Raw genomic sequence first — 22,271 nt, forward strand, 5'->3', positions numbered from 1 at the left:
GCTTCCCACCTCAGTGCAACACACACACACACCCCTTCAGGCTTAGACTTTGTGATGGCAGATTTTATTAAGGCAGCAGGACAACAGCATCATCATCCCCTCGAGTTAAAAAATAAATGGTACAAAAGCTACATACAAAATATGCAATCAGACGACTAAACTTTCACGACTCAGGGCCAAGTTCTGTAAGGGAGGAAAAAAATAGGTGTTAGCTGGGAGGGCGGGAAGCGGGGGGCGGCAGCAGGGTCTTCCTGGCCTGTCCACTCACCTTCTTAAGCCTTCGCTCTCGGGAGGCCTGGGAGTCGGTCTCTGAGTAAGGAGGCGGTGCTGGAGGGTAATAGGCCTCCTCTTCCTCCTCCTCCCTGTAAGGTCTCCTCCGCTCTGGGGGCCCCTTCTTCCTCAAGGCCTCTTCTAGAAGCCGCCCATCATATTGGGGATCCCTAGACCTGTCATCCCGGGGGTCCCGGGAGCGGTGGTGGTGGGGCGGCCTAGGGTCTCTGGACCTGAGGTCATCATAGTGGGGGTCTCGAGAGTGTGGAAAGTCCCTGGCATCGTCATGGTCGTACAGATCATCACGGCTGCGGCTCCGGGGGGGAGCATAGGCCCGGCCTCTCCTCCGGCTGCTTGGGGGGGACCTCCCCGATTCAGCAGAGCCAGGTAGGGAGAAGTCATCCAGGGCATCCACGGAGCGAGCCCGGGGCCGTCCGCCCCCCCAGCCGCTGCCCGGCCGCTGGGTGAGGGGCTCTAGCTCCCTCCTGGGGTTCCGGGGAGAATGGTGGTCCCATTCCTCATCCCGGATGGGTGTTAGGGCAGGGCCCCGGGGAGGCCGAGATCTCCAGTCGTCCTCATGGAGGGAGGTGACTTCACTCATGGCTGGAAAGAAAGGGAAGTGTCACTGCTGGGAAGTCAGGAGCCCCAGGGTCCAGCAGCAAGCATCTCTGGGGCTGGTACTGGGGAGACACGCCTGCTCTACCCCCTTCACACCCCAAGCATCTGCTCACCCCGCTCTATCCGGCCGTTGGGGGGCCCGGGTCGAGAAGGGTCAAAGTTGGCTAGCTCCTTCTCCATGTAGTACAGGACCCGCATGGAGTCATCCTGCTGGTTGGCCTGAATCCTGTACCCACTGCGGATTTCTAGGGGCAGGAGATAGCGGGGGAGATAGCAGGAATTTGGTGGAAGGGGGCCTTGTAGAGGCCACCCTGACCCCTCCCCTCCAGGCAAGCCCTAGTGAGTGTTTCTCACCCGAAGGCACGCTGCTGTCTGTATCCCGAAGCAGGGGGACCTGGGAACTGTGGCCACCAACTAGGGGAGACTAGCTGTCAGTGGCTGCCCCCAGCCCCCCCACCCCCACCCACCTTCCAGCTCCAGATGCCCCTGGCAACCTCCAAGCCTCACCTGAGCTGTTCCTGTCGAAATCTCCTGGGTACCTGTTGTAGATGGTCTCCATGGGGATCATGGCTGGCGGGGGTGGGGTCTTGGCAGGGGACAGATGGGCATAGGTGCTGGGAGCATAGATGCTGGGGACTCCAGAGGTGGCTGCCTTACCAGCAGCATACACTGAGGGAGACATGCACTTGAGAGAGCACCCAGAAGCCAAGCTACCCGTTGCCAAAGCAGAGGGTTTGCAGTGATGTGGGCTGGGCCTCCCAGGGCATGTGTTGGTTTCTACAGGGCCCCCCAGGCTAGGGGACATCAGTATGTGGGCTTCACTGGTCCACAGCAGACACACTGGCAGCCCACACACAACCCAAGGTGGCCAGCTAGTGTCTGTGGGATGTTTGTGAGAATCTGCCAGCACCTCTCAAGGTTTTACAACCAGCCTTGACTCCCAGGCACAATCATGCCCCTCCTGGGGGCTGAGACACCCCTTTAGAGGTAGCCTATGTGCCACCCCCATAGCCAGGTCCAAAAGTGTCCTTTGGCAACCCAGCTCTAGAAAAACAACTCTGGTTTACACATGTGTGTATGCATGTGTTTGGGTGGGGGGGGAGGGTTGGGGTGAGTGGTGCCTCCTCCCCTTTCCTGCCTGCAGGGTCCTTTCCTGGGTATGGGAGTCAGGGAGTTAGGCAGAGACAGGAGCATGGGGAACAAGGGGTCCACTTGCCTCTGACATGCAGCCAAGTATCTCCCCCAGTGTGTCCAGCCAGCGGGCTGTACACACTCCGCCCTGCCCAGCCCAGCCCAGCCCTGCCCCACCCTGGGCTGGTCAGTTCAAGGGCAGATCCTCCTGCTGCCTTCCTGAGTACACAAGGGCTGGGTCCTGGTGTCTGCTGTAGGGAAGTCACAGGGCTGCCCGCACCCCCGTAGGAAAATGAGGTGGGGGGGGAGAATGCCCCGTTAAGTTCAGTTTAGAAGTAGAAGGCTTGATGGCCCCCCAGGAACAGCAGCCTGTCTGGCCCATTACATCTGCAGTTCACCGTGAGACTTTCTGCTCCAGGGTCTCGGCAAGCAGTTGTTGGGGGCTAGCATTGGGGTCTTTGGGTCCCAAGATGGACACAGTGTTGAGACAAGCATCTGCAGCTCTGCCTTAATTATTATAGTAGCTGCACACCTGGGGGCAGCCTCCACCCCCACCACCCCCAGCTGTGAAGGGGGCTAATAGCCACTGTCTGAGCAGAGGGACAGATCCCCAGGTTCAGGGTCTAACTGTCACAAGAATGGCCCAGATCTTGACCCCAGAAACCCTGCCTCTCTGTGACAGTGGCCCTAGACTGGTAAAACCATCCAGCTCATTCAAATAAATATGGAAAGAGCCAATGACAAGCAAGAGAGGCTGGCCAACATTAAGTTTCCAGAGAGCAAGGAATCTTCTTTTGGGGAGCGGTGCTTTGAGAAAGTAGCTGCTTGACTGGCAGGGCAGTGTGACCCTGATATCAGTCAGTGTTAAGTGAGCCCAGGCCCCACACAGGGCACTCAGGACACAGGTCTGGAGTGGGGACGCTGCTGCATGGAGCGACAGGGTGAGCGTGGCCCAGCTCTGATAAGTACCCTGGTCTCCTCTCATTACTGACGCTGCTGCACAGTATCTGGTGCAACTGGGCCTGACACTAAATGCTGGGCTTGCCCAGAGCCCCTGACGCACTCTAGGGGGCGCCACCACCCCATTTCACAGAGAAGGGAACATGGGATTGTAAACAGGTAAAGCCCACAGGCTTGTGACTGAGGCCTGGGTAGTTCAGAATGACGGAAAGGCTCTCAGAGGAAGCCAGGAAATTGGGCATATCCTTATCCCCAAGGACAGGAGTCTCTTTTCCCTCACAGGCTCCTCTGTGCTCTTCCCACTTCTGCCCTGGGCGCATTTCCCTTACAAGTCCTCCAGGTTGGGCTCCATGGCTGAGGTTGTCCTTTACCTTGTCCGTGTAAAGTCTCTGTGTGTGTGGACATGGGCTTTCCAAATGCTCTGCTCCACCCACACTTTGTCTGGTTTCTCGCCTGTGATTTTGTTTTTCAGGGAAGCGTTTACTATCCAGTGAAATGCTTGGCAATATCCTCCCCCACCACCACCACCACGTGCGTAGGCTGTGCTTTTAAAAGACCTCAAAATAAATGAAAAGTTGAAAACAAATGATCAGTCCAGACGGTAGCACAGTAGATAAACATTGGACTCTCAAGCTGGAAGTCTAGAGTTTGATCCCTAGCAGTGCATGTACCAGAGTGATGCTCTGGTTCCCTTTCTCTTATTTTTCTCATTAATAAAACCTTTTTTTAAAAGTAAAACGAGGGGAGTCGGCCCGTAGCACAGCGGGTTAAGCACAGGTGGCGCAAAGCACAAGGACCGGCATAAGGATCCCGGTTCGAACCCCGGCTCCCCACCTGCAGGGGAGTCGCTTCACAGGTGGTGAAGCAGGTCTGCAGGTGTCTATCTTTCTCTTCTCCTCTCTGTCTTCCCCTCCTCTCTCCATTTCTCTCTGTCCTATCCAACAACGACAACAACAATAATAACTACAACAATAAAACAACAAGGGCAACAAAAGGGAATAAATAAAACAAATATTAAAAAAAAAAAAAGAAAATTAAAAAAAAGTAAAACAAGCAAGTGAAGAAAAGAAAAATGAAAAAGCTTAAGTGTGTAAATGGCCATCTAGAACCACCTTGGGCCTACTTGTATCAGATTCACTCACCCCATACCCTCTAGGCTAATGCCCTACGCTGGGAGGCCAGTGGGTGGCTGCCTCCTGCAGTGGACCAGGTGGGAGGCTTGGGTGGGGATGATCACACCAGGGGCACTTACAGGCCTCTGGGCAGCAGCATTTGTCCGGGCAGCAGGGACACCGGACGTAGCAGCAGCAGGTATGGGGGCAGCACTGACACCAGCAGATGCCCAGGAGGAGGAAGACGAGGAAGCCAGCCAGGGAGACCATGACCACAAACAGCCAGTCTGCAGAGAGAAGGGAACCAGTCCTGAGGAGGGGCCCGAAGGCCTCAGGGACACAGGCACAGGAGTCGGGGTGGGAGCGAAGCTATTTGCAAAGCTTGTTGGGAAGCCACAGCCCTGGCTGGATGTTCCAGGCTAGGGAGCTGGGGTGCAGCAGCAGAGAGATGCCCAGCCCTCTGTAGCCCCAGCCAGTCCCGAAGGGAGGGGGCTCACCCTCAGTTCACCCTGGTCAGGCCAGAAAGGAGAGAGGCAACAGGCAAAGCCTCAGAGAGGGGACAGAGTACCAGCTGCCCAGACCCCCCACCCCTAGAAGAGCACTGCAGGCACCAGTCACAGGAGCCTCCTGTCTGCTACACCCCAGCCACTCCCAGAGCCCGGGGCCACGTCCCTTGATGCCAGCTTGGGAGTCACATAGGGTTAGTGGGGTTCCACAATAAGTGGTACTTGGATACTTAGACTGAAGCAGTTAAGTAGTGTGTATGTGGGGGAGACTATATCCCCGTACCTTCCACAGGCCCCGCCTGAAAACCAGGTAAGAGCTCAGCCACCCCTGGGGACTTGCCTGGAAGGACAAAAGAGAGACAGATTATGCTGGCAAGGGCCAGCCCAGGTCACCCCTCCCGAGTCCAGTTATAGTCTGGGGAGGCCCAAGGTAAGAGGCGCTGTTGGCCAAGGGGAATTCGTGCATGGCTTCTGCCCCCACCCTGTTCCCAGAAGGTTCCCATCTCCTCAGTCACCCCCTTTCACACCACCAGGGATGCTTTTGCCTCCAGAGGCTTCAGTAGACACACCCGATTAGGTTCGGAAGATCCATCCTCTCTATACACACAGCCTCACCCCCACACACACACACACCCCACCTCACAAACCCACTTCCAAGCCATGTGATAGGGTAGAGCACACACAGGGTCCTAGGGTGCATGAGAATGTTTGTACTTTAAATCTGAATGCAGCTGAGGGAATGAGCACAGGACTTGTATGCCTGAGGAGGCTCCTGGCTAGATCCCTGTCAGAAGAAAAACTGCAGGGAAAATGTAACTTTCAATATAATAATAAAGTTGACTTTATACCAAACGTAACAATGTGTTATTTTCAGTGGGGGATAGACTAATGCCTGTGAAGGATATAGCCTATGTCAGGTGCTAGGTCTGTGAGTCATGAGGACTGGGTCTGGCTTCACAGTTTTGTCCCAACTGTGAGTCTCCTAGTCTAGCCATTGGCATTCCTTGGGTGCTTCCAGTTGCTCTGCACCCCACATGTCCGCTCCTCTTCTCGACAAGCCTCCCCAGAGCTCACATACTCTGCACACATGCTGGGACCCTCACCCCTACCCCGGCCACCAAAGCCACATGCTGGGACCTGCAAAAGGGCTTCTAGCATCTAATCCAGGGCTCTCAAAATACAGTCCCACCCACCAAGCCAAAACCACTGTCCCATAACATGGAGCCATCTTTCCCTTTCTCACTCTCACCCTCTCAGGAGTGGATGGCAGTGTTTTCTAGAGGCTCTGTGATGTAGGGAAGCCATCACTCTGATGACAACAGGTTATGTGTGTGTGGCTTGTGCTTGAAATTTTTCCCTGGTATTGATTTTTTAACATGTTAAAGTGGCTTGAGACGTAATCCACAAAATCTACAACACTTCAAACCCTGGGTGCCCACCTGTAGGACAGAAGCTTTACTATATTGAGGGTGTCTCTCTGGTTCTCTCTCTTACCTTTTATCAAAAAGAATAAGTACAAATTAAAAGTCTAAACCAAACAAACAAGAAACACAGAGCCGGTTTGACAGCTCAGCTGGGTAGTGCACCTGTTTTGTTATGTGTGCAACCTAACCTAGGTTTGAACCAGGACCCCAGTATGCTGTGGCAAGTGCTAGGGGCTATGGGATTTCTCCCAGTCTCTCTTCCTATTTTTTTTTTTTTTTTAAAAGCAAACAAAAAAACTCCACTTGGAGCAGTGAAGCCCCAGCAACAACCACCACCACCAAAAAAAAAAAAAAAGAGAGAAAAAAAACAACCCACCATGCTTAAGACCGTGCATTTTTCCCAAAGGCCATGAAGGGGTTCTTGGGGTCACTGGCACGTGTCCTGTGCCCCCAGCAGCAGACTCCCAGATCATGCGTGCTTGCCCACACATGCCTGTCCTTGCATCATACGCGTGATGATGGCAATGGCGGCTCAGTAGCCCCTCACACAGAGCACCCGGCACATGCGGCTCTGTGCGGCTTAGAGTGAGGTGTCTAGCTCACAGTCCCACAGCCAGCATGACCCCCATGCACAGTGGGGTGGCTTCACAGGCAGCCAGCTGCTGCAGGCGAACACCCCCCCACCTTGGGTATGCAGAGTCCCCTTGTTTGAGGGGACACCCACAGTATAAGTCACATAGCACCATCCCAGCAGGGCAGAGAGCAAAGTCCCTCCTCTTTGGCTGGGGACTGCGGGTAGATTGTAACCAGAGTTGGGTCCAGCCCCCACTCAGTTACACACGGCTCTCCCTCCTCACTCCCTGCCAATCAACTCTGGCCCTTTCTTTATTAAAAAGAAAAAGCCTGGGAAGAGGTAGAGGCCCTGATTCACGCCATTCTTCAATCAACTCTGATTGATCTGAAATACTGTTGTCGGGCGTGGGGAGTAGGGGTGTGTTGGGGGGGGTGTCTTGGCTAGGGTGCAGGGCTCAGGTCAGCCCCAGTGACTGGCAGCAGCGTTATAAGGGGGAAGCAAAGCAGGCGACAGAGCCCAGAGAGAAAGAGCTGGAGGGCAGAGGAGGAAGCAGGGTTCCCTTTCTGGTCTCAGGGCCCTAGGGCCTCACCACTCACCAAGGACGATGAGCTCAGCATAGGCCTCGTTGTTTCCCTGGAGGTCCTGGGCTGAGACCACAGAGCAGTAGTACACACCACTGTCCCCCCAAGCAGTCTGCTCAAAGGTCAGGTCAGCATCTGCAACAGGAGAAGTATGGGGGGGGGTAAGTCACCCCCACCAGGAACATCAGGGCAAGAAAAGGGAGAGAAAATAGTAATTAAATCATTCATGCCAAGGTCATGCGACCTGGATCCTGAGGCTCAGTTCTAAACATTTCAATCTGGGGGGTTCAGGAAGCTAGTGAGGGGCCGGCAAAAAACAGCTCACCTGGATAGTGCACCTGCTCTGTAGTGGGTAAAACCCTTGGTTCAAGCCTAGCCTCCACCACACTGGAGGAAGCTCTGGAGATGTAGTCTCTGTTTCTCTCTATCTGAAAGTCAGTCCACAGTGACAAATCTCGGCAACAACCAAAAAGAATAAAAAGGGCCAGGTGGTAGTACACCTGGTTGAGTGCACACATTGCCATATGCAAGGACCCAGGTTCAAGCCCCTGATCCCCACCTGCAGTAGGGAAGCTTCATGAATAGTGCAGTAGTGCTGCAGTTATCTCTCTCTTCCTCTCTACCTCCTCCTTGCCTCTCAATTTCAGAATCTAATAAGTAAAATTTAAAATTAAAAAAGAAATCGGAAGGTGAGTGGGATGGGGGCTGTTAATCTTTCCTAGTATGTTGATGACTTAAACAGGCGTGCAGGCCGGCAGTGCCGGAGCTGGGAATCTGACCCCAGAACTGTTTCTACTCATTATCACTTTCTGTACCAGCAAGTCACCTCCCCCGACATGAACCACCCAGGGAGCTGTGGATAGACACATGGCATGGGTCCAGAGCCAGGAGGTGGAGATAACTAGGTCAGATTCCAAGAACTAGGAGCCACCCAGGCAGAAGGGGAGCACATGAGAAAAGACTCAGATCATCCACCCCTGGCAGCCCCCACATTCCAGGTCAGGCAGAGGGCTTGGGGACGCTCTAGTCTGAGACAGCCCCAGGCAAGGAGGCTGTTAATTACTCAGTAATGAAAGCCTTCTAGCACTTCCGGTTTCCTTCACTTGGGTCCTAATTAGTTAAATGCATCAAGTCCAGACTGGGTAGGTATCCACCTGTCACTGCCCTAGGCCCAAGAAGGAAGACAAGGGGACAGGCTAGAGAGGGGCATCCCTGGCCTCCCACTGGCATGCCTACCCACCTAACCCAGGGTACCCTCTGCCCTTTTCAGTGACAGTGACAGCTGAGGGCAGAATGGGCCATGTGCCCAGCCTGCAGGACCTGTCACCCGCCAGGATCTGCCAGTCTATGCAGCCATTATTCACTGATTTGCTGAAGGAATGAAAACAAAAGAAACTTCAGCAGCAGGATCTCCAGCCCTTGGAACAGAGTACCTCACCCTGGCCCTCCAGCCTGGGCGCTATCAGGCCCCTGGCTGCCACACCAGCTGTATCCCCACTGCTCTCCTTTGATCACTGGCCTCAAGAGACAGCCTTCCTTGGTGTCTTCAGTGGCCCCTGCCCAACACTGAGTCACAGCACCAGCATCAGTCGGTTAGGGGCTAGGTGTCCACGTATCCACTCCCCAGAGAATGTGGATTCCACACAGGTAGCAGCTGGCCTATCTCCTTCCCTCCCTCCTTCCTTCCTTCCCTCCTTTGGCAGAGGCAGAGAGATGGAGACCCAAATCTTCCTGCAACGCAGTAGGGGCTGAGCTCAAATCTGAGTTGCACACATGGCAAAGCAGAGCACTATCCAAGAGAGTTATTTTGTTGGCCCTGGGTTGATCATGTTCATGCTGCCACTAAGATGTTGTGTGCCCGGCCACTTCAATTTCCCATGTGTACTGGAGTTTGAGGAGGTCACATGGCAGAACAGACTAAATGCACAAACAGCTCTGAGAATCTGGCTGCTACTCAGCCAGACATTATAGAGGACCTGCAAAAATACAAAGTTAACACCATGCTTTTCATTAAGCCTTGGTGAAAGTAAAGAGGATTTGTTTTTTCATTAAAGGGTACATTAGGGTGGCCCAGGAGGTAGCAAGCTCATTAGAGCACATGTTACCATATGCTAGGACCAAGGGTCAAGCCCCTGGTCCTCACCTGCATGGAGGAAGCTACACAAATAGTGAGGCAGTGCCTCTCTCTACCTATCTCCCTCTTCCTTTCCTCTCAATTTTTCTCTGTCTAAAACAAAACAAAAAAACAAAACTCTCAACTCATCTGAAAACCACTGTATCAGCAAGCAGGCTTAAATTCTTACTTCCAGAACTCAGCTTCTAGCTGGGGGAGACAGACAAGGACACTGAAAATGTATCCCATGCCAGCCAGCAATAAGCAGTATGGAGCAAACCAACAGGGAGGTCACAGGATGTGCCAGTGTGAAGGGTGAGGTGACCTTCAGAGTAAATGGGAAGGTTAGAGAGCAAGGGAGTTGGGGGTGGGGGGTGGAAATGTCCACACACCCATCATCTGATTATTGAGCTCTTACTGTGTGCCAAGTTCCTTTACACAGTGGATAAAGGGTGTTGGACTCTCAAGCATGAGGCCCTGAGTTTGATTCCCAGCATCGCATGTGGCCAGAATGATACTCTAGTTCTCTCTTATTAATTAATGAAATTTTTACAAATCTTCATTACTGTCTCCTCCAGCCTCCAGATTCTCCATAACCCCATCTGTATCTTTAAGTCAGACACTGACCGTGCGTGTAAAAGCAACAGAACCCTGAGAGGAGGGCCGGGACCCCCTGCTGCACCAAGAGCTCACAGGCCAGGCATGCTGAGAGCTCGGTTCCTGTGGGCAGGGTTTGGGCCTCAGTGAGTTTTGTTTGGCCTGCATAATGTTTTTCAAACTAGTGAAAAATAGGATTTTCCGGCTACTTTTGATCAATTCTAAGGCCCAGGCCCACCTCCTTCCTGCATGGCACACCCTGTTTCAGCCTCTGGTCCTGACTGGGCTGCTCTAATTGTTCTGGGGGTGGGGGGTGGGGTAGAGAAGAGCCCTGGTGGGGGGGGGGGACACGAGGTGGGGTTCCCCTACCCAATGTGAGTGCAGTCTCTGTGTCTTAGTCTGTATACACTTAGGCAGCCCTTGAGAGCTCGGGTGCACTGGGCTTCTGCCATGGGGCTGTGGAGCTGGGGGTGAGGGAGGACTAGGGGATATATGGGCCCCATGCAGCACAAGGAGATAGGGACCCACCCCGAGCTTAGGGGGTGCCAGGGTGGGAAGACCTGGGGATAGCAGGGGAAGTCCCCTTTGCTCCAGCCTCAGAGCCACTACGGAGAAAGCTCCCACGGCTGCCCAGCTTCCTGAGAGGACATGCGCACAATGAGGCTCACAGATCACAGCTGCCACCAAGTTCGGGCCAAGGGCAAGACCATTCCAGAGAACCTGTCCCAAGAGCCTCAGTTGGCCCTGGCTCAGAGACTCAGCAGAGCAGACATGGGTCCAGCCAGCTTGCAGGGTGCTCAGGCTTTGGGTTGTCCCACCAGGACTTCTGGGCAATGAGGCCTGATCTGCACTGGAGAGGTTCCCCCCATTAAAGGGGGTGGGGGAGGGTCTATGCAGGCCACACAAAGCCCACCAACCTCGGAAAGGGCAGGAGGCTTTGGGGCTGAGCTCCCTCTGGAAATTTAGGCCAGGTAGGTCCCAGCCCTCCCTAAACAGGACTGACAAGCTGGGTCCCTGGAACTCCCTGCCTTCTGTATGCCTGTAGTCCTTCCACAAATCACACGGGGGGTGGGGTGGGGGGGCAGGAGTTGGCTCACCCAGTAGAAACACGCATTGCTAGGTGTGAGGACCCTGGTTCGAATACTGGGCCACCGCTTGAGAGCACCTACACAGAGGGAGCTCCACAGGGAGTGAAGCAGTGTTTAGGTAAGTCTCCTTTTCTCTGGCTCTCTTAACCTCTAGCTAAAAAAAAAAAAGAATTCACTGGGAGTCATGGAACACACAGGCATGAAGCCTCAGTGATAATCCTGGTATCAAATAATTTTTACAAACATACTCAGGGGTTGGAGAGAGAGCATAATATTCACGCAAACTAACACTAATGCCTAAGGCTCTCAAGTCCCAGATTCAATCCCCCACACAACCAAAAGCCAGAGCTGAGCAATGCTATGGGGGGGGGGGCATACTCAGAGGTTTCAAGGTGTATGTCCCCACAAAACACATGGCCCAGGCCTGTTCCTTGTAGCACTGACTAGATTGGGAAATTCCCTTTTTCTTTCCTGACCTGCGCGTTTACTGCCTGTGTTGCCTCACTAGAATGTCATGACCCCAAGGGCAGAGACCTGGCTGTCCTGACCAACTCTCCCCCAGCACCTACCAGGCATTCAGCAGCTACTCAATAAATACCCAGTGAATGAATGAATGAATGAATGAATGACTCCCTGCTGCCCCTTACTTAGCCCCACCAGGCACTTCCTAGCAGCTGGCAGCATTATGGTTCGAGCTGCCTGGGCTCACACCCCAGCTCCAGCCCCATGTGCAGTGTTTCTTGGGGAGCTACTTCCCCTCCCTGCACCTCTGCCCTCATGAATACAAGATGTGGTTGAGGATGCAGTGGGAGACTACGTGCAAGCACTGGCAAGTCACAGGTTTCCTCTTTTAAAATCCCTCACAGAAAGGGCTGGGCAGCGGCACACCTAGTTGAGCACACATTACCACGCACAAGGACCCAGGTTCAAGCCCCCAGTCCCAACTTGGAGGGGGGAAGTTTCATAAGTAGTAAAGCAGGGCTACAGGTTTCTTTCTCTCATTCATTTTCTTTCTCTCTCCTACCCCTCTCAATTTCTTTCTATCCTATTAAAAAATAATAAAGGGGAGTTGGGCGGTGGCGCAGTGGGTTAAGCGCACGTGGCGCAAAGCGCAGGGACCGGCGTAAGGATCCTGGTTCGAGCCCCCGGCTCCCCACCTGCAGGGGAGTCGCTTCACAGGCGGTGAAGCAGGTCTGCAGGTGTCTATCTTTCCCCTCTCTCTCTGTCGTCCCCTCCTCTCTCCATTTCTCTCTGTCCTATCCAACAACAAAGCAACGTCAACAATGGCAATAATAACCGCAACGAGGCTGCAACAGCTAGGGCAACAAAAAGGAGGGAAAAAAATGGCCTCCAGGAGCGGTGGATTCATGGTGCAGGCACCGAGCCCAGCAATAACCCTGGAGGAAAAAAATAATAATAATAATAAAGAAAATAAAAATCCTTCACAGTTGAATTAGGGAAAGCATACCCTGTGAAAGCACTGACTTCCATGTCTGAGGTCCTAAGGGTCACAAATTCAATCCCTGGCACCACCTTAAGCCAGAGGTGAATTAAAGCATGCTCTGGTTCTCTCCCTATTTCTCATGGCAGATAAATAAACACAATTTTTGAAAAATATATAAACACCTCAAGTAACCTAAGAGATTCTGGACTCAGAATCAGAATTCTGACTTAAAATCCCACCTATGAGACCCCATGCAAATTGATTCACCTCTCTGGGCCTCATCAAATTGACAAAAACCAAAAATCAACTCACACAACTACCATATGGTCTGGATGAGCTTAGCTGTGTAAACCCAAACCAAAGCCTGGCACAGGGGTGGCCCTGGTGAGCTATTACACATATCTGCCTTTTCCTTCCCATTACTGGCATTACTAGTACTCCCCCTAGAAACCTCCCACCTCTATCTCCGTTGCCCAGTTTGCTTTATCTTTGGGCGCTTGGCGGTCTGTGCTGTGTGTCTCACTTGTCTCCCTCATGGGAAGGAGAGAGGGGGAGGTCCCATGAGAGAAAGGGCTGGATGATGGTGCTCACTTCTCTGCACTCAGGGGATCAAATAGCACCTGGCATGGGTCAGGGGCACAATAAATCCCTGGGAATTAAAAGGATGAGTGCAGGAGCCAGGTGGTGGTACACCTGGTTAAGTGAACACGACACCATGCTCAAGGACGCAGGTTCAAGCCCTGGGTCCCCAGCTGCGGAAGAAAAGTTTTACAAGGGGTGAAGCAGTATTGCAGGTGTCTCTATGTCTCCCTTTCTATCCCTCCTTTCCTCATAATTTTTCTGTCCTATCGAATTAAAGTTTAGAAAAAAAAAAGGATAAGAACATTAACAGTACAGGCTAGAAAGGAGGATGTGTCCCTACACAGGGACTCCAGTCCTACCATGCCTACCGCCCACCTGGGCCAGCCTACGTACTGCCTGTGATGGTGATTCTCCGGCCCTGGTAGTATTCCCCCAGGGTCACAGCGTTGCCTTGCTTGGTGGCCACCACCCTGACAGTGCGCACGCTGTCCTGGCACTCCACATAGGGGTTGTAGCCTGGGTTGCCAGCCGCCAGCTGGGCATTGAGCTGGTTGTCCACACTGGCCGGAGAGAAGGCATCGGCAACACGGTCTCGGCAGAAGGACTTGTACTTCCAGATGACGATGGGTGCCGTGGGGGTTGTGGTCATCTGGTAGGTGCAGGGCAGGGTGACGGGCTGGAACAGGATCACCATGTGGAAGGGGTCAGACACAGTCACCTGAATGGCACTGGCTGGGACTGAGGGTGAGAGCAAAGGTATGAGCTAAGTCAGTGCCTGGACATCATTTGCCAACTGTACACATTGTACTTTAATCCCCAGGGCAGGCAGCAGGCACATCTCAACTATTTTACAAACCCACAGGGCTAACGTGGTGAGTGCAGGATCCCACTGCCAGATTCTAAGGAGGCTCACTCTCTCTACTCCCCACCAATCCCTGCATGGCCTCTGAGCAGGGTCTCCCTGCTCCCTTTGCCATCCCTGAAAGGACCTCTCTCCCAGGCCTGGACGGGCCAGCCCAGATGGCCAGCAGAAAGCCCACAGCACCCAGGACTCCATTTCAAAAGCCACCACCCAAGAGTCACACAGGGTTTTGTTTGACCTAGAGGGCTAATCTGGTAGTTTAACTGAAACTGATTTACTTTGAAGTAACTAGATCTCCAGTGCTCCAGCTCCAGTCCAGCTCCACGGAGAGAGCTCCCCCAAAAGATAGAATCGCTCTCCCCTGCTCAAACTCCCAGGTTTGAAAACTTTCCGGCAGATGTCGGTCTCAAACAGAGATCCTAAATCCACCTCACGCCCCCCCCCCCCAGACCCTCACACACAGACACTTCGGAACCGGCCAGGTCCAATCCCAGCCAAGGCCCGGGCGCTGCTTCCTCCTCCAGGAAGCATGGGATTCAGCCTTCCCGTTAGCCCAGAACTGAGCTGCCTCAGGGTGCGCCCAGGCCCCCAGCCCAGTCTCCCCTTTTTTCCCCCGGTGGGCGGGGGTCCTCAGCAGCCGCCACACAAAGGCTCGCCTCCTCCCTGTAGCCCGGGACTTTCACTTCCTGCTGGGATCCAGGGCAGGGGGTGCTTCCCGCTGCCCGGGGCACTGCCCTCCCCACCGCGGGGTCACTGCTTGGGGTCCCGGGGGCTCCCTCTGCGCCGCGCGCACCTCAATGCCCCGTGGGGTGCGGATAATCACCCCCCCCACACACACACAGTGCCGTCCCGCGCGCTGACCCCGCTCCTCGTACCTGTGCACAAGGTGCCGAGGACGAGCCACACCAAAGCCGCGGCGGCCCAACCCGAGGGGCACAGCCTGGAGAGCCCGCCCGCCGGCGCCATCAAGGCCACTCGGCGCGCTGGGCCCCGCGTCCCTCCCAGGTGCGCTGGGAGTAGGGGGCGCGGCGCGCACCACCGCGCGGAGGGGTGCACACTCCTCCCCGTCCGCCCAGCGACCTTCCCCCGCCCGGCTCCCCACACCCGCGGTCCGGCCCCGAGGTGGCAGAGAGCGGTCAGAAGCCGGGAGCACCGCGCGCGTCCAGCAGCCGGAGAGGTACGCGCGGGTCCTTGGAGACCTCCACGCTGTCCCGTCCCCCCCGTGCTGGGGAATGGACCCGCCCAGGTACACAGGGAGCGCACGGAGGGCCGGGCGCGGGTGAGCGGTGGGGAGGGGCTCCTGCGCCTCCCTCCCCGGAAGTGGGCTGACCCAGGTGCTCCTGGCTACCCGGGGCCGGAACCTAGTGACCAGCAGCCAGGAGGGCGCCGGCTGCCCCGGGAGCCTGTGGGGGCCCCTCCCGCCCCGGCCCAGCGGAGCCCATTGTGACTCACGGCGGCGTGACTCCACCACGGTGAATCACCTGTCGAGGGGGCGGGCCCCGCCGAGCACCTGTGCGCTCACGGCCCACACCCCCCTCCCTGGCTGGCGGTGGACCCGCCTGGGTGCACCCTTAGGGGGACGGCGAGGCCTGGCCAGTGCAGGCCGGGAAACACGCCCCCTTTCTCACTGGTTTGGGGGTTCCTCTCGTCCCGTACCGGGGCGGTGTGGTCTCCTGTGACATTAAAGAGCTAAATGCCGGGCAGAGGTGGATAGCATAATGCTTCTGCAAAGACTTTCATGCTTGAGGCTCCAAAGTCCCAGGTTCAGTCCCCCGCACCACCATAAGCCAGAGCTGATCAGTGCGCGGGGAGGTGGGGGGGGGGCACGGGGAGCCACGTGTCATTCCGAGAGGGGAAGCTCAGCCCCCCGCAGAGGGACCCCAGAAAAATGGGCCCAGGAAAAGTTGGTGTTTTACTTGGGAAGTTTCCCTCCCTCCCATTCCCAACTACCGGTTTGGTCCCTGGGCATCCCTCGCCTGAAGGTTGGCCTCCGGAAACTCGGGTTCTTAAAGGGGCCGCATGGAATCGCAGGCCCTGGACGGGTTTCAGCCGGAGGACAAGGCCACCTGAGCCCCTGGGTGGGGCTGGGCGAGGGCTGGGCGAGGCCTGGGAAGGCGGGCCCTCGGCATGGCTCTGCTGCCCCTCGGTGGCGTTAATGGGAAGCGCACTCTGGCTAACGCTTTGGAGGTCTCAAACTGGCCATAGGGAGAGTTCTGTCCGCGGGTAATATATTGGATATGACCGGACAATGTTCGAACACTTCCTGTGGCTCTCAGCAGAAACCAGCACACAGGCCTGAGCCCACACTGGCCTCAGTTCCTTCAGTGGCCACCACCCCCCCACCCCTCATTCAACTTCAGCTATGCTGGGCTCCACTGCAAATCCAGAATGTCACGCTCCCGCCTCTTTCTGGGCTTTACTTCAAGGTCAAGTTTGCTGCAACACTGCCTGCTGTTTATAAAGTTACAATTCTTTTCCGCCCTTCTCCCACTTTTTAAAAATATTTATTTATTCCCTTTTGTTGCCCTTATTTTATTGTTGTAGTTGTTGTTGTTACTGATGTCGTTGTTGGATAGGACAGAGAGAAATAGATAGAGGAGGGGACGACAGGGGAAGAGAGAGATAGACACCTGCAGACCTGCTTCAACGCTTGTGAAGCGACTCCCCTGCAGGTGGGGAGCCAGAAGCTCAAACCGGTCCTTGCGCGCTTAACCCGCTGCACTCTCCCACTCTTTTTTTAAAAAAATATTTTATAGTGGCATGCTTTTTCTTTCTTAACATTAGCCCCTTTAACCGGTTGTGTATAATTCAGTACAATCCCTGGCATGAATCAGTGTCAGTCACTACATTCACAAGGATGCTTGCAAATCCAGCACTCAAGCCACCTTGTCATCATCACCAGTCACTGTAATTTTCTTTCCTTCTGATGCCTTTCATCTGGCTTCTGTATGGGGATAATACTCGCTGTTGTGTAGGATGAGTTAGGAAATGTTTCCCCTCTTCAGTTTTGGCGGAGAATTTAAGGATTTGTGTTCATTCTTTTAAAAATATTTGCTTGCACTAATATGTAAAGCCATCTGTCTCAGGACTTTTCTCTGCCAGTAGGTTTTTGTTACATAATAACTTGGCTGGCTTGTTATGGTCCTGTTGGAATTTTAAGTTTCTTGTTTTATTTATTTATTTTTTATAGAGACAGAAACTGGGGGGGAGGGAGCAGAGAGAAATACCTACCGTACTCTTCTACCACTTGTGGGCACCGGGGTCTTGTACCAGGTCCTTGTGTGTGACAACGTGTGTGCTGTGTGGGTTTTTTGGTTCCACTGATTTTCCTCTGTTTTTCTATCCTCTGGTTATCTCTGCTGTACTCATTGTTTTCTCCTTCTGCTAATTTTGAGTTTAATTTCCTTTTTTTTTTCCTCTTAAGGTACACAGGTAACATTTGAGATCTACTTGTAATGTAGGCATTAAGCATGACTCTTTCTTTGAGGTATTGTTTAAGGGAATATTACTCCACTTGCAGTCAGGTGGGCCCAAATGATTATTTCTAGTTTATGGTCTATACACAAGAGAGATTAAAATGTGGCTCTCTGTAGGTGCCTAACAGATTAGAAGGTGGCTGCAATGACACAGAGAGGAAAACAAAAGAAAAGGAGCATCTTTTTAAAAATATTTTTATTTGTTATTAACAGTTTGTTATAAGATTGTAAGATTACAATGTATAGCTCCACACCACACCCACCACCAAAATCCTGTTACCCACCCTCCCACCCAAAGATAATCACCATAGTTCTCACAAGCCCTACTGTTTGCTTGCTTCTGTTTCATTTGGATTTTATTTTTTGCAAGTTCATGTGAATCAGATCTCTAGATTCCTCCACATCTCCACTCTGTCACTCATCTCTTTACTTCTTTCACTAAGCATGACCACCTCCAGTTCCATCCATTTTGTCCCAAAGGACACAATATCATCTTTTTGGATTGCAGAGTAGTAGCATTTCATTAAATATCTATCCCATAACTTTATCCAGTTATCTGTCAACAGGCATTTAAGCTGCTTCCACTCTTCGACTATTGTGAATATTGCCGCTATGAATATAGGGGTGCATATATTTTCTTCTAATTAGTATTTGAATGTCTTTTGTCAGATGTGTGATGTGCAAATATCTTCTCTCCCACTTACTGGGCTCCCTGATCATCTTTGTGTAGAAGCTTTTCAGTTTTGTGTAATCCCATTTATTTACTCTCTTTGTCATTTCCTATGCCCAGAGGGTTGAGTCTCCAGATATATCTATTTTTTTTGTAAGGTTTTTTTTTTTTTTTTTTAACTATCTTTATTTATTGGATAGAGAGTCAGAAATCCCAGATACAGGGTCCGGGTGGTGGTGCACCTGGTTGAGCGCATGTATTACAATGTGCAAGGATAGAAGTTTGAGCCCTCAGTCCCCACCTGCAGGGGGAAAGATTTGCGAGTGGTGAAGCAGTGCTGCAGGTATTTCTCTGCCTCTGTCCCTCTCTATCACCCCCTTCCCTCTTGATTTCTGGCTGTCTTTATCCAATAAATAAAGATTTAAAGAAAAATCCCAGATACATCTTTGATGTGAAGGACCTGCAAAGTTTCACCAAAATTTTGAGAAGAAGCATTTTAACTAGTGCTGTAGCTACAGTTATTTTGCACGTGGACTTAACTGGAGACTTACAAGAATTTGTAGGTTCTCACACTTTGGAAGACAGGAAGCAGACTGGGAAAATGACTCTGAGACCAAGTAAAGCTGGTCTTCTAACACCATCTCCGAAGTAGCTGAAGAGGGTGGTGGAGAAGGAATACCCCCCTGGACAATGGAGAGTTGGGCCACAGAGAACAAAGGTCTGAGAAACCTCCCTTGCCCCAGGAGCTGAAGAGATGTTCTGTATATGCAAGATAGGAGGCCCTATGGCAGCTCCCCATTTTGCTTTTAAATTTTATTTATAATGAGAGAAAAAGAGACAGGGAGGGATAGAGAATGAGAGCATCACTCTGGTACATGTGATGCCAGGGATCAGATCCAGGATTTCATGCTTGAAAGTCCAACTTGGGGCCAGCTGATGGTCCACCTGGCTGAGGACCCAGGTTCTTCAAGCCCCTGGTCCCCACCTGCAGGAAGAAAGCTTCACAAGTTGTGAAACAGTGCTGCAGATATTTCTCTCTCCCCTCTCAATTTCTCTGTCTCTATCCAAAAATATACCTGGGTTATAATTATAATTACAGAAGTAATTATGCAAAGAGACTTTCAGTGGTCTGGGAGGTGGCACAGTGAATGAAGTGGTGGAATCTCAAACATGAGGTCCTGAATTCAATCCCTGGCAGCACATGTACCAGAGTGATGTCAGGTTCTTTCTCCTCCTATCCTTCTCATTAATAAACAAATCAAATATTTAAAGAACACACACACACAAAAAGGCAAAGACACTTTCATACCTGAGGCACCAAAGATCTCATGTTCAACCCCCAGCACCACCATAAGCCAGAGATAAAGCGATGCTCTGGTAAGAAGAAAAAGGAGAGGGAGAGAGAGAGACCAAAGTTCAATGCTTTATTATTCACTGCGCCACCTCCTGGGATGCCCACTGTGTTTCTGATATGGTACTGACCATTTTTGTGTGTCTTTCTTTCTTTCTTTCCTTTCCTGATAGGCCTGAAGCCACCTGGTCTCATTATGTCACTTCAGATTCTATAGGTGGATGGCCAGTGGTGTTGTGTCTGTCTGTCTGTCTGTCTGTCTGTCTTTTTAATTCACTTGTTCTGACTTGGGTTTCCCACCCAGCTGCTGTGAGTTTCTCATCCTCTGCCTCCCAGCCAACTGCTGTGTAAGGACAGGAGCTGAATTGTCTTCCCCACTCCCCACCAGAAGTGCAGTGGGGCTTCCTGGCCCAGGGCTGACACCTGCGTTCTGTGGGTGACGTCACAATGACTAGAGCAGCCCCCCAGCCTCCTGTCCTCACTAGATATGATGCTGTTTGCCTTGTGGCTGCTGAGCCTCGGCCTCCCCACGCTGTGGACCCAGATACTGATCAGGTGCAGCTACAAGAGTCTCTGCCGACGGGCGCTGCTCTCGGACAATGATGTGGTCCTGCAGTGCGAACACCCTGAGGCACTCTGGTACTTCTCTTCCATTCAGGAGGAAGAGGAGCCCCTGCTGGTCTCCTCACTGCCCAACATCAGGAAGCTGCCGGGGGGCAGCCTGCAGCTGACCAGCCCCCAGCCCACCCAGTCCGGTGTCTACCACTGCCAGGACAGTGCCGGGGCCCTACTGGTGGAGTATGAGATTGACTTCCAGGATGTGGGCGCCCTGCACATCACACACCGGGGTCTGGGCCAGGTGCCCCTGCAGAACGAGACGGCACAGCTGGGCGGCAGAGTCCTGGTCTTCACCCACTGGGAGCCCTGGCAGGAGTGTAACCGCTGCGGGGAGCCGGGGGAGCGCAAACGGCTGGGGTACTGCTATTTGGAGGAGGAGCCCCTCGAAAAGCCCATGCCCTGTGGGCTCTACCTTCGGGGCATCGTAGCCCACAATGGCCGCCTGCGGCCCGAGCTGCAGGTGGAGGCCTGCCATGTGCCCTGCAAGCACAGCAAGGAGACCAGCCAGCCCTACTTCATCTTCGACATCTACCAGCTGGGCACGCTGACCAGAGACACATGGCTCACCTGCCCCTTGGCCTCCATTTACAGGTGATGAGACCTTTTCGTTGTTGCTTTTATCATTAGGATAGAGACAGAGAGAAACTGAGAGGGAAGGGGGTGATAGAGAGGGAAAGCGAAAGAGAGACACCTGCAGACCTGTCCCACCATTTATGAAGCTTCCCTTTGCAGGTGGGGAGTAGGGGCTCAAACCCAAGTCCTTTTGCATGGCAATATGTGCAGTTTACTGGTTGTGCCACCACCCAGCCCTAACAGGACCTTTTTTAGATCACCAGCCAGGTACTTCCACTGCCCGCTGGGCTGGTATACTTGTGAGTGTGTATGCATGTGTTTGGCGGGAGGGGGCTGGGGGGAACTTTCCAGGGGCAAAAGGCAGCTCTGTCTCCTAACTTTTGTGCCTGATCTACACAGGGCTGGGCCTGATCTACACATGGTCTCACTCATTAAGAATCCTCCAGTGCTCCTGCTGAGTCAGGCAGTTGACGTTGAGGACACATTAAGGACCAATGAAAACCTAGTCCTTATTCTCATAGACTCCTAATGTTTAGGGGAGATCAAATGTAAAACTCAGAGATCAGGGTCCGAAGAGATGTTCTCTACAAGTCATCTTCTTTGCCTCATCGTGGATGGAGCTTGAAGGAATCATATTAAGTAAGATAAGCCAGAAAGAGAAGGATGGATACAGGATGATCTAACATATAGGCTGGACTGCAGAAACAGAAAGCAATACACGAAGTAAAACTTGGACTGGGTCCAAGTAATGCACCAAAGCAAAGGACTGTGGGGAAGGAGGGCAGGGAAGGAGCTTGGTGGTGGTTGGGGGGTGGGGGGAACATAATTTGAGATCCTGGTTTGTGATGGTGGAAAAAGACCTAAGATCAGGGAATCAGGCTTGAGTGCAGTGGGTTAGGCGCAGGTGGCATGAAACACAAGGACCGGCATAAGGATCCCGGTTCAAGCCCCCAGATCCCCACCTGCAGGGGCTTTGGTGCTGTGGTTCCTTTCCCTCTCTGCTTCTCTGTCTCTGTTAAAAAGAAATAAATACAATTTTGGGAATCAACTTGTAGTTTCCATCATTAAAAAACATCTCTTCTTTAAAAATTGTGACTAGGGGGCACACCTGGCTGGGTACATGTTATCATGTGCAAGGATCTCTTTTGACCTCATGGTTATGTGGGGTTTGTTTGTTTTTGGTATTTCATTTTATAATTTTCAGCTATCTTGGATGATGATATCTTTTTGTTATTTATGGCTAGCTTCAGTTTACTGGGGAGGAAAAGCCCTTTAACATTTGCTGAGATGTATGCCCTTACTAAAATGTTGAAACAGACCAATCCATAATGGAACATGGAACATGTAAAGAAAGATGAGGAAAAACATAAAAGATTTCAAACATGAGTTATAAACATGACTTAATTCACATATATGGAACATTACATTCAACTTCAAAATAGACATCTTTTCACACTTGCATGAAATCTTTGTCAAAATTAACAGTATCCAAAGTCATCTCAGACAATGTTAAAAGACTTTTTTTCAGTGAAATTAAACTAGCCATAAATAACAAAAAAAATAATAAATTGGTTTAAACACTCAAACACTAACTTGAAGGGGACATATGCATTATTCGTAATAGCCAGAGTGGAAGCAGCCTAAATGCCCATTGACAGATGACTAGATAACAAAGTTATGGGATAGATATTTAATGAAATACTACTACTCATATATTTAAT

The 22,271-nt window shown here is 52.3% G+C and overlaps 2 protein-coding genes across 5 annotated transcripts in view; one reads left to right on the forward strand and one right to left on the reverse strand.

The window, feature by feature from the left end:
• FAM187B (family with sequence similarity 187 member B) overlaps positions 1–22,271 on the forward strand; it is a 32,642-nt gene that overhangs the window by 824 nt on the left and 9,547 nt on the right. Inside the window, exons 1-2 of one of the 2 annotated variants that reach the window (XM_060185735.1) lie at positions 15,057–15,334; positions 19,533–20,568. The exons of the other annotated variant lie outside the window; for it this stretch is intronic. Coding sequence (XP_060041718.1) covers positions 19,847–20,568 — 722 coding nt within the window. The 5' untranslated portion in view covers positions 15,057–15,334; positions 19,533–19,846. Of the gene's footprint in view, positions 1–15,056; positions 15,335–19,532; positions 20,569–22,271 lie in introns of those variants that run through there. 2 annotated transcript variants of the gene reach the window in all.
• On the reverse strand, positions 43–14,960 carry LSR (lipolysis stimulated lipoprotein receptor). 3 transcript variants are annotated; one of them, XM_016195368.2, is made up of 9 exons: positions 14,738–14,960; positions 13,394–13,738; positions 7,192–7,311; positions 4,232–4,378; positions 1,396–1,557; positions 1,243–1,302; positions 1,002–1,133; positions 269–873; positions 43–183 (listed from the first exon to the last, which is right to left on the reverse strand). In XM_016195368.2, the coding sequence occupies exons 1-9, from the start codon at positions 14,826–14,828 to the stop codon at positions 148–150; spliced, it is 1,698 nt and encodes a 565-aa protein (XP_016050854.1). In that variant the 5' UTR covers positions 14,829–14,960; the 3' UTR covers positions 43–147. The 3 variants fall into 3 exon arrangements, with proteins under 3 accessions (XP_016050854.1, XP_060041715.1, XP_060041716.1); XM_060185732.1 differs by lacking the exon at positions 4,232–4,378 and adding an exon at positions 4,881–4,937; XM_060185733.1 differs by lacking the exon at positions 4,232–4,378.

The sequence above is a fragment of the Erinaceus europaeus genome, chromosome 2 (assembly GCF_950295315.1).
Source record: "Erinaceus europaeus chromosome 2, mEriEur2.1, whole genome shotgun sequence".
NCBI classification, from domain to species: Eukaryota; Metazoa; Chordata; class Mammalia; order Eulipotyphla; family Erinaceidae; genus Erinaceus; species Erinaceus europaeus.